General features: G+C 47.9%; 2 protein-coding genes across 3 annotated transcripts in view; one reads left to right on the top strand and one right to left on the bottom strand.

Moving 5' to 3' along the window:
• Positions 1-9,327, bottom strand: part of Zc3h3 (zinc finger CCCH-type containing 3) — an 83,440-nt gene extending 74,113 nt beyond the window's left edge. For both annotated transcript variants that reach the window (XM_050145063.1, XM_050145064.1), the window contains exons 1-3: positions 9,177-9,327; positions 6,642-7,926; positions 5,094-5,290 (exon numbers count right to left, since the gene is read on the bottom strand). In XM_050145063.1, coding sequence (XP_050001020.1) covers positions 5,094-5,290; positions 6,642-7,926; positions 9,177-9,264 — 1,570 coding nt within the window. In that variant the 5' untranslated portion in view covers positions 9,265-9,327. The remainder of the gene's footprint in view (positions 1-5,093; positions 5,291-6,641; positions 7,927-9,176) is intronic.
• Positions 9,328-16,141: 6,814 nt separating this feature from the next.
• Positions 16,142-16,991, top strand: LOC126503397 (mortality factor 4-like protein 1). Its single transcript, XM_050145061.1, is given in 2 exon segments — positions 16,142-16,491; positions 16,494-16,991. Coding segments are annotated over 2 exon segments (792 nt in total). The 5' UTR covers positions 16,142-16,182; the 3' UTR covers positions 16,977-16,991.
• The last annotated feature ends 761 nt before the right edge of the window (positions 16,992-17,752 follow it).

The following is a 17,752-nucleotide window of genomic DNA, read 5'->3' as shown; positions in this document are numbered from 1 at the left end:
CTCTCTGGGTTACAGCGTGAGTTCAAGGCCAATCTGAAAAACTTAGTAACACCTGTCTCAAAATAATAAAAAGCAAAAAAAGAAATCAATAGCCAAGTATTTGCTTGAGTATGTTTAAGGCCCTGAGTTCAATCCCTAGTACCACAATCAATGGACAAACTAAGTGTGAAGCTATGACTATACCTACCTGGCAAATTGACCCTTTCCCAGAATAACTGAAAAAAAGTGATTCTGAAAGAATATATATCACAAATGACTGTTTGGTAACTCTGTCAGGAGCAGGGGACACAAGGCACTCTAAGGGGGTCAAAGAAGGAAGATGATAGGAACAAGAGATCAAGCAGGTCAGCAGGCTTGAGCACATTTGTCTAAACAGCCAGGAGGGACAGCAGAGAAGCTGTCCTACCTCAGGATAAAGGCAGGCCTCATCGAAACTGAGAAAGACTAGTCAGAGCTCTGAGGAGGCTGCCTTCAGGATGGCTAGAGGCTAGAGGGTAAGATCGGCTCCCAGAGAACACTAACCATCTGAGGGTTCCCAATCCTCCATGGGTGACAGCTCTAAGCTGAGGGTAGACAAAGAGCTACCTAGTTTGTAGTGAGTACTGGACAGAGAGAGCACTGGGCGGAGAAGAGGTTAATAGTGCTTACACTGGGAGGACTTCCTGAGCTCTTCCTTAAAAACTTTTGAATCTGGAATGAGCACCCGTCCCAGCAGACTCTTACCCCAGACAGGATAAGAAGACCACCACTGAGGGATACCCAGCCAGACAAGAGGCCATGACTCTTACCTATCCTTCTGCCAGTGACCCAGAATGAGTGGTTTGCTTCTTACCTATAAATGTTAACAGTGATTCCTTCATAGCACAGGGCTACCACAGTGAACTGAGGGTTCCTGCCACATGCTGGAGGACTCTGCACTAGAGGCAGGCAACTCTGCCCAAGAGGCTCATGTGAAATGTAGGGGGCATGTGGGTCTCAGGCCAGCCCACCATCTGCACGATATCACAATGAAAATTTACCTAGTCCTTATTATCCAGTCCTCTAGAAAGCTCCAACCCAGAACCTACCAGACTAACCTTTTACCTAAGAAGGCTCTATTTTCAGGGCAAAGTCAAGGATTGTTTGTTTGCTTAAAAGAATTTCCAAAACAACAAAATTTGTTGTTTTTTGTTTTTGTTTTTCGAGACAAGTTTTCTCTGTGTAACAGCCCTGGCAGTCCTGGAATTCACAGACTGGCCTCGAACTCACAGAGATTCATCTGCCTCTGCCTCCCAAGTGCTGAGATTAAAGGTGTGCACCACCACCACCTGGCTTTAAAAGATTTTTTTTAATTTATTTTATTGTTTTATTTTATTTTTGTTTTTTTGAGACAAGGTTTCTCTGTGTAGCCCTGGCTGTCCTGGAACTTGCTCTATAGACCAGGCTGACCTTAAACTCAAAGATCCACCTGCCTCTGCCTCCAGAGTGCTGGGATTAAAGGCGTGCACCACCATGCCTGGCTGATTCATTTTATTTTCAACAGTGTGTGTGTGTGTGTGTGTGTGTGTGTGTGTGTGTGCGCGCGTGCTCGCACAGGACAAACATGCCTGAGTATGGGTAGCCATGGAAATCGGAGGAGTCAGACTCCCCTAGAACTGGAGTTCTAGGCAGCTGTGAGCCACCTGACGATGCCGAGAATCAAACCGGAGTACTCTAGAAGAGTAGCATATGCTCTTAATTACTAAGCCATTCTTCCAGCCCTGATTTTTAAATACTTCTAATTTATTTTAAATGATTTTTATATGTATGTCCACGTGCTGGTATGCACACATGCATGCAGATATGCACAGAGTCCAGAAGAGGGTGACAGATCCCCTGGAACTGAAGTTATAAGTAGTTGTAAACTTAACTTGGGTCCTCTGGAAGAGCAGTAAATGTACTCAACTAAGTCCTAAGACCAAAAATTTAAAACATAGCTATACGCAGAAAAGGACAAGGAATGGCCACATATCCATTATGGGAAGATAAAAAAGAAGGTTCTTCTACCTCTAAGCCTGTCCACCCACAATGGCTTTTTCTTGGCAGTGGACAGTCAGTGTTTCCAAAAGGCTGTTGGGTAGAAGCCCATGACTTACTGATACTAAGCCGTTACCTAACTTAGGGCAGCAGGTGAAAAGTTGACTGGTATGTCAGATTAAACAGCACCCTACGCAAATAGCTCAGGAAGCCAAGCCACATACTAGGCATAGGCCATGCCTTTAGGTGAGTAAGTCCAGGAGCTCACTCCAAGACTCCCAGGTCCTATATCCCCACACTGACCAAAGGCAGAGCATCACATAGTAACTTTACCAATCGCCACATCCCTAAAGATTCATCCCTCCCAAATGCCTTTTCTAGCATCTGTCGATGGGAGGCAGACCAAGAAGGTCTCAGCAGCGACCTAGAGCACATGCCTCATGGGCCCCCTCAGGGGGCTCTCACCTCACCCCACAACCAAAGGCTGACCAGAAGGGAGACACCACTTCAGACTGGAACCTTCCTGACACTCTCGGTCCCCAAGCAGGAGCAGCCCCATGGCTGCTGAACAATGCAGTTTTGAATTCAATTAAAGCGATTATCTGTTGTGCCAAATAAATTGTGTACAGCATATATCCTGCGGCACTTTACACCTCCAGGCTCATTATTCCCTAACTGTTTCCTCCTGTTTATGCGCTCTCAAATTAAATTGCTGATAATACGCGCCAAAATAAAAAATGAGCACACCTTGTCCCAAGAAAATTGATTCTCCTTCTCCTGAACTGGCGATTGCCAGGTTTTATATACTCTGTTCCTGGTGATCATTAGTAATTCAATTTTCTTTTTATTAGCCCCCTTATCTGCTGAGCAATATAGTGGCAGCGCTGACCTCTTTCGCACGGGTAAATGTTTAAAATCTTTTCCCTGATTAATTTTGCCAGTTAAGAAAAAGAGGAGAAATGGCCCGGCTCTTAGCCATCACAATGAATAAAGCTTAATGTTGATTGTGATGGAATTTCTAATGCCAGGGAAATTGATTGAACGCGGCAATTACGCTGCAAGAGTAACTCGAGGGAGATGGGATCGCTTTCTTCTGGCCGTAGCCTTTTGGTTATTTAAAACAATCCAATTTGCAAGGATAATTATGTATTAGTGTTTTATCTGCCACTTGAAATGAACAGGGGAGTTTCGATACTGGCCCAGCATTAGCAGGTTATTGCTGCAAATTACTTGATATCTGCTTTCTTTCACATAAAGAGGAAATTAGGCAATCAATTACCAGAAAAAGGTGGATGGAGGGATAAGAGGGGCAAGTGCGCCCTCTGCCGGCTGCTAGGCCACACAGTAGGGCTGAGTAGTGACCTGAAGAAGGGGTGGGCCAGAAGCAGCTAGGCTACCCCACTACTGGGCACTCAAAGTCTACTGAGCAATCAGGTCCCTCCCTAAACACCAGGGTACTAGCATGAAGAGGAGATCTGGAACTAGGGCTAAGCATTTTCTTGGAGAAAAGCAAAAAGAGAAGACACCAAAACACTAGATCAAAGGGCAGCCCTTATCCACAGACCCCATGTACTGAGAGACCCTGACTTCTAACAGCCACATAAGTTCGGGGGCTGTACCCACCTGGAGAAAGAAGAGCTCCACTCAGCAGTGTGGCAAGACCCCAGCCCAGGGAATCAAACAGACTGGCCAGGGTCTTGAACATCATTCAGGCTGGAGTTCTTGGACAAGCAAGGAAAAGAGGCAGACAGTAAGACTTGCATGAGAGAGCCAAGGAAACCACAAACCAGTCCCTGGGGCAAGCCAAATCTACCCAGGGTCAGCCTAGAGAAATACTATTGTCACTCTCATCTCCTTGGCCAAAACCCTGGCCAGACCAAGCCCTGTAGACAGCCTGCCCTGTGGCCTCTGTCTATGTAGAGTTGTGTAGTAGTCATCCCAGCTACAGGTTCAGCACCTCTGTTTCCATAGCTCATCTGTGCCGAGATGACAACTCCCCCACCCCACACACATCTTATATGCAAGGCCTTGCATACCAGCCATTCTGACGGTCTACTCCAGCCCACTAGCCTAGTCCTGCTACCTGATGCTCCTCATGTCTCCTGGCTTCCTCATCTATCTCCTCCCTGATATCACAATCAGAACCTACTCCTTTCCTTACTGTGGCATGACCTAGTGTCCTTCCATTGGGGTCATCCCCTTTCCCGACCCTATAAAGCACATTGGCTAGGCGGCCTTCCTTCTGATCTGTGTTCCACCACTACCTTCACCTGCATATCTGAGTGCTATTTCCTCTCCTCACCTAAGGCTCCTCAAGAAGCACTCCCTAAAGTTTACACCCTCCCTACAGCCCACAACTGTAGTCTTCTGCTTTCTTCTTCTCAGGACACCTTTACTACTGAAAACCAACCGTCCAGGCTATTTACAAGGGTTCGCGCAGCCACCGGTCTCCAGTGAGATGTGGCTCAGCATCCCCAGGAACCAGAAGATAATTCTTGACCCCAAGGTGCCCATCACATGCTCTGTGGGTAAGCGGGTGAATGAATGGATGGAAAGACTGCCCACAGTCCTCCCCGCAACAGGAACACCAGGGCACTATGCACTGTCTATAATGATGAGGCTATCCATTCCTACCACCAGTGGCAGCAGTGGCAACAGCTTCAGTAGCCTCCTAACACATCCAAAGCCCCAGAGATGGAGCCACTGGACTCAAGACCCCTCATCCCTCACCCTTCCCTGCCCACATGTAGGGCTGGGGGACACTGTGCCTTTGCTATCCCCAGTCTATATGCCACTCTACCACACAGACACAAGCAAATCATGCTAACCTAGAGGATTCCAGTAAGCAGCCCTTCCTCACACCCTGCCAGGCAACACTAGCAGACCTTCCATCTTCTCCACCCAAAGCTGTAAGTCTCTTCAATCCATCCTTTTCCTTTTGTCAACTGCCCGAGAGGAACCCAGCCATGTCCAGCCTACCCCTCTCTCTAGACTCTCATTTGGGTTTCATGCCCCACCCTCCTAACATGGTTCCTGACCACCTTAGTGGAGGGCAGTCCATCCTCAGCCAGTTCCTAACATCCTCCTCTCTGTCATACCTTCCTTGGTGGAGAGGTGGGCCCGGCTGGATGGCATGCAGCACAGCCGATGCCTGGTGACCTGCATCAGACCCTTGTGAGGAGTCTTCTTCAGAATGGGGCTATTCTTCCCCCGGAGGACCTGTCTCCGTCGCTGAGTGAGATGGTTTTTGTTGGTGGTGGTAGCTGAGGGGCTGCTCTTCTTGTCCCCTGGAAGGCTGTGGAGATAAAACACAAAAGACTACCAACAGGTTCATTGAGTAGATCTGCCCAAGCTCCTTCCTCATCTAAAGACAGCACAGGTTGCCATACTCGCCAAGTGAAGCAGAGCAGAGTGGTTTCAGCCCCAGCCCTTCTCCAAGCCAGGTGAGGCCCTGGACAAGACTAGGGGAAAACTGCTGGAAAAGGGCTGTGCCAAAACTCCCCCTCCCAGGTCCCCACCACAGCCTGATAAGAGCAATCTATCCTTAGGCACTATGAGGATAGGATTCAGGGTCAGATAACTACAAACAGCACAAGTCTGGAGCACAGAGCCAAAGATCAAACAGAATGCAGGAAGAACTTCCTTAGGGGGATTCATGGCAAGGAGAGAATTGTCTTTTGGAAAAACACTGTCTAATGGCATAAGCAGGACCTCTGCCTGGTAAGCAGACAATATTTTTGCCATTGGCAGCTGATCTGAGGTTCTGACCCCTAACCACATACTCTAGGCTATGATGCCATCTTTCAGTTTCCCACAGTCATGCAAGGGTAGTGATCTCAGAAGTAACATGTACTCAAAGCAGTAGCTCAGTCTGGTCCCCTGGCCACCATCAGCTGGAATGTAAAACCAAACCTCTGGAATGATAGTCACCCAACAACACCTCAGAACACTTTGAAGGTGGCCAGAGAGCACCAGCCCCTTCTACTGTCACCCAACCTAACACAAATGGTGCACACTTCTGTCTGGGCCAGGACACAGTGCCCCACAAAGCCTGACTTCCTGGAACCCAAAGCCTTCAAATAAAAACAGAGCAGGAAAGTCCAGGCACACCTGGCACCCTAGTTCACCACCCAGCTCAGACACATAACCCCCTAGTCTGGTCACAACAGCCACGGCAGCTTTTACATACTGCTAAACACTGGACAGACCCGGGGTGCTGCTCCCCGAGCACCTAACCTGGCATGACACCTTGTTTTTGAACCCAGTCCCACCCCAGAAGGGAAACTACCTGAAACGATAGGCCTGACAGCATCACCAGTCTCAGAGCTCTTGCCTCCTATCCCTGCTGAGGCCCCATGCCAGGACCTGACTCACTCAAGCTGTACTTGACACATCCTGACATGACACTACTTCCAGCCTCGCTCCTACTACAAGCATGACCCAAAATCACACACGAAGCTCCCAGGGTAGGCCCCACATCCATGGCGCTGAACAGACCCAACATGGGCCTTCTACCCCAAGGAAACAGTAAGGGAACACAAGCTAAAGTCAACGGCTCCAAATTCTCTAATTTAGGAGCCAAAAAGCCTTCATGAGCCCTACCCCACCCACCTAGCTAGGCTGTTGCAAGATGGAAAGATGCACACCTGGTATTACCCCGCCTCCGGATAATCTTGGTACGGCTCTTCACTTTGTAAGCCGAGAGTGGTGTCTCTCCAAAGAGGGGCTTCAAGTTGTCGGATCCCATTGCTGGTCTGTCCCCTGATGGGGACCTAGATGGGACTGGGGAGAGCTGAGAAGTACGGTCCTTACTGCCAGCTTCTGACTGCCAACGGAAAGAGGAAGAGGAGGAAGCAGAGGGGCTGGAAGCCTTCCACTTGTACTTGCTGGGAGAGGGTCCAGGCTTGGATGATGTGGCCAGTTTCTCAGGCCTGGTCTCTGGGTCGACTTTAGGCTGTGGCTTCTCTGCCTTGCTCGCACTCTCCACGATCGTTCTGGGACTGAGAGCCCTCCGAGTGGCCCGTGGACTCTTCTCGGAGGCAGCAACCCATCTGTAGTTGTTCTTCCGGAACTTGCTGGGTCGACAAGATACTAGCAGTGAGGCCTCCCTGACCTGCCTGGTTCCTGTTGCTGGTCTGACTGGAGCCACCACCAAACCCAAGGAAGCTGGCTGGTTTGCACGGCCAGTATTTGCTCTGTGGTCTCCAATGTGTTGTTCGGCATAGGTGGCAGAATGAGGGCCTACTTTCCGGCCCAGGGCCACACCAGTACGTTGGTGCAAAATAGGCGATGGGAAGTGTGCCTTGATGGTGATTTCACTTTCACTGACTGTCCGCCGATACTCGGAGGGGCTTTCACTCACCCTGCCTACAGACTTCACTACCCGAGGCTTGCCAGGCTCCTTCTGGCAGACCAGAAGGGGGTCGTCCACACTGTAACCCATCTTGGTTCTTCCGGGCCTTGCAGACTGCAGTTGTCCACCAGGGAGCTCAGCCTCACTTCCCTGGGGTCTTTGGTCACTCCAGAAGGACTCATCATAGTCTTCCAAGGAGCCTTGCTGGACCCCTGAAGCACTGGTGGGGCCTGTCTTTGATGGTGGCTTGATTTTAATAACCATATTCTGATCTGGACTGAGCTGGACCTGTCTCTCCAGTACGTACTGCTGGGAGTCAGGATGCTGGCTGTCTCCAGACCTGAGGGATGTCTGCAAAGCATGATCACTGGCTGGGCCGGAAGAGTCCAGAGGCTGATTCACAAGAGAATATTTCTTGCGCCATGAAGGGCCACGGTGTGAGAAGCCCCTCCGACTTGGACGAGAGTAGCGGGCACCAAAGGTCCTGCCACCCTGGTAAACTGGTGGCTGCCACCGAGTAGCTGAGGTGCCCAGGGCAGGGCCATTGCCATGGAGGGTTTTATAATCATCAATTAGACCTGAGAAGGCAGAATCACAGGCTCAGTTATCTAGGTGTTAATAAAAAACCTCCTACAATAAAAACAGCAACAAGCAAGACTACTAACCCTACCCTAATACCCCAGACCCATTCTCCTTCCTGAGCCCCTTACTGACTTGAGAGCAAGCCCTAAGTGCTGGAAACCATAGAAAGTTCAACCCAAATCTTGTCAATTCCATGTGTTCTTCCCCATCATTACTACTTCATTGTTATTTTGTCTGCTTATCCTAAAAATGTAGCTTTCAAGGTGTAACTGTTTCTGTTCATTGGTCTCCTAGGATCACAATGATTTGAGGGCAAGTGCCACTCCATATGCAAAAACAGGCCACAGAAACCTGCAGTGCCTGGATAAGAACAGGGTGGTCTCTAGTTTGCCCACTCATGGAAACCATGCCAGAGCGCACCTTGGTAATCGCCGCAGAACCGACGTTCCTGAAACCCAGTGCTTGACAGACAGCAGGAAAAACAACACAATACACCCACTGACGACCCACCAGCTAACAGCATCTCCCACAGAAAAAAGCCTGATATCACCACCACAAGGATTTTCGGGTGAAGTGACTCATGGAGCCCCTGAGGGAGGAGAGAAGGAACACAGGCCTGTTCAACACACACACAAACACACACACACACACACACACACACACACACACACACACACTCGGTCTGCCTCAACCCTCACAGCAAGGCCACGCCCAGACTTGGAGATACCTCGGGTCGGGTGTGAAGAAAACCCAAAAAGTAGCCCCAAAGGGACAGGCCACCTGGCCTCTCCCCAGCGCTGGCTTTCCAGATCCCTAAGTGTTTTCTCTGGGGAAAATTCTGGAAACGATACTAAAATTTATAAAGACCGACTTGGGTTTAAAATAGCTGCGGAAGCTACTGCCTGGGTAGTCAGCCTTAGAACAAGGGGGCTGTGCCCGAATCCGGAGAGAGGTACTCAACGGCAGCCGAAGAGAACCGCTCCAAGGCTGGCCGGGGCCCGAGGCCGGTTAATGCGACTACCCGCGGGAGGCCACCGTGCCGTCTCCTGCGAGCCCTCTGAAGCCCGCTCAGTCGCCCCGAAGCCTGGAGGGGGTCTGTCACCCACGGGCCGCAACCGACCCGGCCGCTCATACTCCCACCCAAGCCGACCATCAGGAGACTGCCACCGACAGCACCCGCTTCTGAAAGGGTCCGCGGCGGTTACAAGAACCCAGAGGACGCGCTCCCGGGCCGTGGCCCCCTCACCCTGCAGGAGGCGGATCTGCTGCCGCAGCTGCTCCTTTTCCTCCATCTCCGGAGTCCGCGACGCCCAGCCAGGCCCCCGCGACGTCATCGCTGAGCGACTGGTTCCTCCGGGCGGGGCCGAGGGAAAGCTGGGCTCCACTCGGTGTGAATTTGAGGCTGGGCTGCAACCGTCGCCCGGGCAACCCTGCGAGAGCGCATGCGCACAACGAGAAACGATTCATCATCCTCAGGCGCCCGGAAGTGGCGGCGAGGTTATCTGGCTTCCGCACGAATTCCTGCGCTTTATTCTGCCGCTGGGGAGATCCATGGAGGAGATGGGCAACAGTTCCCCTGGACCCAAGAAGCCTTTTTACTACTTTACTTTTATTGAGATAAGGTCTTAGTATGTATTCCGACTGGGGAAGCTTAGCTAGGGAACTCGTTATGTAGACTAGGCTGGCCTCGAACCCGCAGAGATTCACTTTCCTCTGCCTCCGGAACTGGAATTAAAGGCGTGCCCTTTTAACGTCTTTGTTACGGCAGCACGAGAACAGCAGAAAAGAATCGGAGGCTGTTTTGCGGTTGATAACAGATGTTAAGCCGACAAAATCCTTAAGTGGGGTTAGTAGGAAAGGCTGCAACTTCGAGAAAACAGTGGAGGCGTCTCAGTACTAGAGTTGCCGCGTAATCAAGCAATTCCACGTCTAGGTGTATAACCAAAGAGTTAAAAAAATACAGACCCTAGGGGCAGGAGAAACCGGTCAGCGGTTAAGAGCACTGACAGAGGTCCTGAGTTCAATTTCCAACTACCACATGGTGGCTCACAACCATCTCTAATAGGATCTGGTGCCCTCTTCTGGCGGGCAGGCACACATGCAGGCAGCACTCATACATTAAAACTATATAAATAATTTTTTTTAAAGAAAATACCTTTATAACTTATTTGTACATCATAATAGCTAACTAGGAGCAACCCAAGTGAGCATTCACATGGAAATGGAATATTATTCAGTGTTTTATTTTGTTTCCAAGACAAGATCTCACTATTAGCCCTTGCTGACCTGGAACTCACTGTGCAGACCAGGCTGGTTTTGAACTCTCGGAGATCTGCCTGCCTCTACCTCTCAAGTGCTGGAATAAAAGGCATGTGCCACGATGCCAAGGGATATAATGCGGTTTTGTTTTTGTGGCGTTAAGGCCTGGAAGAGTCTGGCAAAGTGTTCTACCACTGAGCTATATCTGCACAGTCTGTTGTTAAGCCTGAAAAAGAAAATGAAGTCTCATTTGGCAGTACACACCTACAAGCCCTAGTATTAAGGAGTGAAGGCAGATAGCCAGGCAATCATAACACACACCTTTAATTCCAGTACTCAGGAGGCAGAGGCAAGCTGATCTCTGAATTCAAGTTCAGCCTGAGCTACAGAGAGAGTTCCAGGACAGCGAGGGCTACATAATGAGACCCTGTCTTTGGGTGAAAAGAAGAAGGAAGGAAGAAGCAAAGGCAAAGCTGGCCTTGGTGGGGCATGCTATTAATCTCAGCTCTTGGGAGGCAGAGGCATGCCGTCCCTGAAAAGAGTTCGAGGCCAGCCTGGTCTTTATAGTGAGTTCCAGGACAGTCAGGGCTGTATAGAGAGAGACCCTGTCTCAGAAGAAGAAGAGGAAGAGGAAAAGAAAGAATAAAGTTTTCTTAATATATAATATGATGTAGAGTTATGCTAAATAATATGAAACAGTCACAAAAGGGCAAGCAAATGACCCACCCCACTTGCATGAACTATCTAGAACAGACAAATATTTTGTGGGACAGGACTTCATGTAGCCTATGATGCCCTCCAACTCACTGTGTGTAGCTGAAGATGGCCTTAAACGTCTTATCCTCCTGCCTCCACTTCCCAAACAATTTAGCATGCATGTGCCAACAAGCCAAATTTTATAGAATGCTAGGGATTGAGCCCAGGGCTTTGTGTGTGCTAAACAAGTGCTCAACCAATTAAACTACATCCCAGCCAAAAAGCAGGCCAAAAAAAAAAAAAAAAAAAAAACTGAGAAAGTAGATTAAATCTGTTACCTTGTTATGCTGGATAGATTTCTGTCAGCCTGACCCTGACACAGCTAAAATCATCTGAAAGGAGGATGTCAATTAAGACAGTGCCCCCTTAAGATCAGGTTGTAAACAAACCTGTAAGGCATTTTCTTAATTAGTAATTAATGGGGGGAGGGCCCAGCCCATTGTGGGTGATGCCATCCTTGGACTGGTGGCCTTAAATTCTATTAGAAAGCCTGCTGAGGGCAGCAATAGGATATCCTGGAGGAGCCCTAGTGAAGGCCTAGCATCAATAGGGTAGTAGAAACCTGAGACCTCCAAACAAACCAATGACTTTTTGTTTGCTTGTTTGTTTGTTTGTTTTTTGAGACAGGGTTTCTCTGTGTCACAGCCTTGACTGTCCTAGAACTCACTTTATAGACCAGGCTGGCCTCAAATTCACAGAGATCTGCCTGCCTCTGACTCCTGAATGCTGGGATTAACAGTGTGTGCCTCCACCATCCAGCCCCCAATGACTCTTTGAAATGAACGCTTGCAAGTAAAGATAAATGGACAAAGGGGTTCACGGAATGAACCACTGTGTCCCACTGCAGCTTCCATGACAAGATTTTAAGTTTTTCCCTTTTTAAATTTTTTCTAATTTTATCCGGGCAGGGTGCAGAGGTGCAGGGTGGGTGCGAAGGCATGGGGAAATGAATGGGGTTAAGGTACATGATGTAAAAGAACCATAAAATCTTTTTTTTTTAAGTAGAGCCTGCTGAGCAAGCCAGTAAGCAGCACTTCTCCATGGTCTCTGCATCAGTTCCTGCCCTATTTGAGTTCCTGTCCTGACTTCTTTTAATGATAGACTGTGATGTGGAAGTATAAACCAAATAAACCCTTTCCTCCCCAACTTGTTTTGGGTCATGGTGTTTCATCACAGCAATAGGAACCCTAACTAGGATGAGTGGTGTGGTGGTTTGAATGAGAATGTCCTCCATGGGCTCATAGATTTGAATACTTGGTCCCTAGTTGGTAGAACTGTTAGGGAAGGATTCGGGGGTGTGATCTTGGAAGAGGTGTGCCACTAGGGCCAGCTTTGAAGTTTCAAAAGACTCAGGATTCCCAGTGTTCACTCAGCCTCATTGTAGATCAAGGTGTGAGCTCTTAGCTGTCCTTCGCAATCATGGATGCTACCCCTCTGAAACCATAAGCCAAATTAAACGTGTTCTATTATAAATCACCATTGAAGGGGCTCTAGCCAGTCCAAGCACGGCAAACATGGTTCTGGCAGGCCTTGCCCTTCTCCCACATTCCCTCTGCCTTACTAAAAAGCATTAGATTACATTCCTAAAGCTAACCAGCCACCAAGGACTAGTCCCTTATTTGGTCACTTCCTCCTCTGGAAACTGACTACCAAAGTCACGCTTCTAATGAAGCACCTACTCACATATGCAAGGACATCAAAGTATTGAAGTCCAGAAATCATAAGCCCCCTTTGGTTCACCTAATAAACATGTCCAATTAAAATTCAACACCTCATCCTAACACGAGGTTTTTACTTTTATAAACCACCATTTGCCTGTGACCACACGCCTATCTCCTTTCTATCCAGGGGCAATCCTTTGCCCCCCCCCCCCCAGGACAAATATCCCTTACCCCTCTTCTTTGTCCCTTTCCCTTCTCCCTTGCCCTCTGTCCCCTGTATTTGTCTCTTATTCCCTGCCCTCTGTCCCTCTCGGGCAAATAAATCCCCTTTTGTTGTGCCCAGACCCTCTACCCCCAGAGAGACAACCAGAATCTGAGGGTTGGATGCAAGCGCAAAGTTTATTCCAAAGTGTGATGCGAGACAGGCACAGAACTCATCCCGCACTGTCAACACAGTGAGGATGGGAGGACTCCCCTCTTAGGGTTGCAGGAACTTTTATAGGCAAAACTCAGGGGACCGCTGGTTTTCACCTAATTTGCATACTCAGACCTAATTGACAACAGCAAGCAGTTACAAAAAGGAGTTACAAAGAGGCATGAACAAAAAAGAGTTACAAAAAAGCGCAAAATTAAAAAAGACTGATGTCATTATGCAAATGAAGTATGAATATGAGCATGGCTTTGATTGGCTGGTTCCAGTCTGTCCTTGGGGCATGTAAATGAAGCATAATATGAACATGTTTCTGAATGGCCAATTTCTGGCTATTCTTGTGGCAGCAGTATCCCAGCTGTTATCAGTCTCTGCCAGATGGCCCTTGTCACGTACTCTCTGTTTTTCTCCTTGAAGTGTTTTTCATCTTAGCCTAAGTAATATGGTCAATTTAAGCCAAAGCAATAGGTCATTTTGACCTCTTTGTTTTTATTTCTCTCATTTTGTGCTGAGGAGTTGATCTTGGGGGTCCTGAGCTGATACCTGTCCCTTTGGCCTTGACCATGGTGTTTTATCATACTAGAAAAGTAAGGCAAGTAGCATCTGCCTTTAATCCAGCGCTCTGGAGGCAGAGGCAGACAGACCTCTGTGAGGTCTGGGCCAGCATAGTCTATGTAGAGAATTCCGGGCTAATCAGGACTACAGAGTGAAAGGGTCTCACAAAAAGAAAGAAAAAGAAGAAAGAAAAAGATCAGACAGGCTATTGCTTTGGGGTCGGGAGAGAACAAGGGATTTCTTAAAAGAATACAGAGTTTCTGTTCCGAAGGATAAAATGTTTTGGAGACACTGGTGATGGTTACACAACATTCTGAGATAATGTCCCAGAATTGTATCGATTTGGAAGCAGCTAAAACTGCAACTTTTCCCTTACATAATAGTTTGCTACAATTTAACAAAAAACCTTGGGCTTGGTGGCTCAAGACTAGGATTTCAGGACTCAGGAAGTGAAGACTAGAGAAAATTAGCTACAGAGGGAGAGAGAAAGAGAAAGACAGACAGACAAAGACAGGCAATCTTGGCAGCTACACTCAGACACAAGAAACAAAACAAAACAAAACAAAACAAAACAAAACAAAACAAAACAAAACAAAACAAAAAACACTCCCTCCCCCTCAAAAAATATCTTTGGAAAAGTGGAAGAGAAGACCCTTGCTCTGATAATGCGAAGGGAAGTGGCTTCTACACAGAAAGGGTGTCCGCATAGAGAAAAGGCAGAAATGTCCAGCCAACTGGTTTGTTGGGAAACACTGGGGGGTTGTTTGTTCACTGAATTTTGAATTTTGTCGGTATGGGTGTTTGTCCTCTGTTTATGTATTTGCATCACATGCATGTGTGATGCTCAGTGAGGTCAGAGGAGTATTGGGGCGTCTGGGAGTGAGTTGCAGCAATTGTGGGCTGCCATGTGGGCGCTAGAAATTGAACACTGGTCTTCTAGGAAAGCAGCTGGTGCTCTTAACCGCTGGCCATCTCTGCTGCCCAAAATAGTGGTTTTTAAAGGCCCCGGCTGTGAGAAACTCCTGCCCTTACATATCCAGAAGCTAATACTCCAGGCAGGTAAAATAGTCACACTCTTCTCATATAGCCTTCTTCCCGAATTCCCATCCTCTTCCCAAATTCCCATCCTATGGGTTCAGGATGCAAAGCCTTTTTCTAATGAATATTCTGTAGTTCGAGATTTCTCCCTTTTCTAATCATGGGCTCCGCCACATAGCAGACTGCCTGCAACTTTCCAACTCTCAGAGTTCTGAGATAAGCGGGTACCTGTCACCAGTGGGCAGCAGAGGGGGCATCCTGCCCATCTGTGATGAGCCATAAGCTCACCTCATAGATTTCCTAGTAACCCGGCTACCACAGACCAGCACAATAATAAAGGAGATTTCTTCAGGCTGACTACAGGAATTTGGTTCTGCAGCAAATATAAAAACTGCAGGGAGGCCGGGCGGTTGGGAGGCAGAGGCAGGCGGATCTCTGTGAGTTAGAGTCTGGTCTACAAGAGCTAGTTCCAGGACAGGCTCCAAAACCATAGAGAAACCCTGTCTCAAACAAACAAACAAACAAACAAAAACCCAAACAATAACAACAACAAAAAAAAAACCCTGCAGGGAGTGGGAAATGTTCTAGTTAAACATAAACATTGTTGGAGGGGCTGGAGAGATAGCTCAGAGGTAAAGAACATTGACTGCTCTTCCAGAGGTCCTGAGTTCAATCCCCAGCAACCACATGGTAGCTCACAACCATCTACTATGAGATCTAGTGCCCTTTTCTGGTGTTCAGGCAAAATACGCAGACAGAATACTGTATAAATAATAAATAAATAATAAAAAAACATAAACATTGTTTTCTCCAAAGCAATTAAATACATGTTGGAAATTTCCGCTCTGATTTCACTCCCCCATTCTAAACCCCAGCCTTTCTGCCCAAGCAGCAGCTCTTCTCCCGAAATTGCTCAAAACAGGGCCAACAGCGTATTTATGTTCCCTAGAACTGCCTATGCCCTAGAGTTGCCTATGCCTTAGAGTTGCCTATGCCCTAGAGTTGCCTATGCCTTAGAGTTGCCTATTCCCTGGAGTTGCCTATGCCTTAGAGTTGCCTATGCCCTAGAGTTGCCTATTCCCTGGAGTTGCCTATGCCCTAGAGTTGCCTATTCCCTGGAGTTGCCTATGCCCTAGAGTTGCCATGTGATTTCTCCACCCTGCTCCCCTCCCCACCCCCCTACGCTTTGCTTATTAAACCTGGGCTTTTTATTCGGTCTGATCTGGCTTATTGTATCGGTGGAGAAATCCATTACCAGGGGTTCAAAATACTTAACAATATCTTCAGCAAAATAACTAAAAATGTATAGAGGGCAAGCAAGATGACTCAGTGGGTACAGTGCTTACTGTCGAGCCTGGTGGCCTCAGTTCAGCCCCTAGAATTTGCCTGGTGGAAGGAGAAACTGATTCCATAAAGATGTCCTCTGGCAGCCCAGGATGTAGAGCTGGCTGTTCCCGACAGCGCTCCTGACACTGAGTTGGGTGGGGTAGAGAGTAGGGGGCAGTAGTCGGCGGTGGTGGGAGAAGGAGGAGGCGGCAGCGAATCACTTATAAATGGCACCCAAGCAGGACCTGAAGCCCAAATTCCAGGAGGGCGAGCAAGTGCTGTGCTTTCATGGGCCCCTTTTCTATGAAGCAAAGTGTGTAAAGGTTGCCATAAAGGACAAACAAGTGAAATACTTTATCTATTACAGTGATTGGAACAAAAATTGGGATGAATGGGTTCCAGAAAGCAGAGTACTCAAATATGTGGACACCAATTTGCAAAAACAGCGAGAGCTTCAAAAGGCCAATCAGGAACAATATGCAGATGGCAAGATGAGAGGGGCTGCTCCAGGAAAGAAGACATCTGGTCTGCAGCAGAAAAAAATGTTGAAGTGAAAACAAAGACGAACAAGCAGAAAACACCTGGAAATGGAGATGGTAGCCGTACCAGTGAGACACCTCAGCCTCCTAGGAAGAAGAGAGCCCGGGTAGATCCTACAGTTGAAAATGAAGAAACATTCATGAACAGAGTGGAAGTTAAAATAAAGATTCCGGAAGAGCTGAAACCATGGCTTGTTGATGACTGGGACTTGATCACCAGACAAAAGCAGCTTTTTTATCTTCCCGCTAAGAAGAATGTGGATTCCATTTTGGAGGATTATGCAAATTATAAGAAATCTCGAGGAAATACAGATAATAAGGAGTATGCCATCAATGAGGTTGTAGCAGGGATAAAGGAGTACTTCAGTGTAATGCTGGGCACTCAGATGCTCTACAAATTTGAGAGACCACAGTATGCTGAAATTCTTGCAGATCATCCTGATGCACCCATGTCCCATGGTGACCATCTGCCATATGTGTGAAGCCACAGCTTGCCTTCTGAGCACAGAACTGGAACAATGTCTCGGGAAATAGAGATGAACCACTTCTGCGGAGCCCTGCCCAAATTACTAACTCACAGAATTAGAGGCACATTTTGGATGTTGTTTGTTGGTTGGTTGGTTTTTCAATTCCCAGCACCCACAGAGCTGCTCATAATCCTCTGCAAATCCAGTCCCAGTGATCTGATGCCCTCTTCCAGCCTCCATGGGCACTGCATGGCAAAAACACCCATATGCATAAAAATAAAGGTCAAAAAATTAATTTAAAGGGCTGGAGAGATGGCTCAGTGGTTAAGAGCATTGCCTGCTATTCCAAAGGTCCTGAGTTCAATTCCCAGCAACCACATGGTGGCTCACAACCATCTGTAAGGAGGTCTGGTGCCCTCTTCTGACCTGCAGACAAACATGCAGACATATTAATATATACATAATAAATAAATAAATATTAAATTTAAAAAATTAAAAACGCTTTCAAATTGGCCAACCCTGTGCTCAGCAAGCTCACCACCACTGAGCCGCATCCCTGGGCCTAACAAGTTCAACCTTCACGACATTCCTATCAGGCACAGAGCTGGAGCCAATGCCTGAAGCCAGCACTTCAATTAGAATGCAGGCCAGGTCTAGCAGTGGGGGAGCATGCCTTTAGTCCTAGCACTTGGGAGTCAGAGGCAGGAGGATCTATGTGAGTCTGAGGCCAGCCTGGTCTACAGAGAGTTCCAGGACAGCCAGGAGACAGAGAAACCCTGTCTTGAAAAACC

This window comes from Alexandromys fortis, unplaced genomic scaffold, assembly GCF_014885135.2.
Source record: "Alexandromys fortis isolate MF-2015 unplaced genomic scaffold, M_Fortis_MF-2015_v1.1 scaffold_2_1_26212458, whole genome shotgun sequence".
Classification (NCBI taxonomy): Eukaryota; Metazoa; Chordata; class Mammalia; order Rodentia; family Cricetidae; genus Alexandromys; species Alexandromys fortis.
Note: the sequence above shows the minus strand (reverse complement) of the source record. Positions and strands in the feature narration are given on the sequence as shown.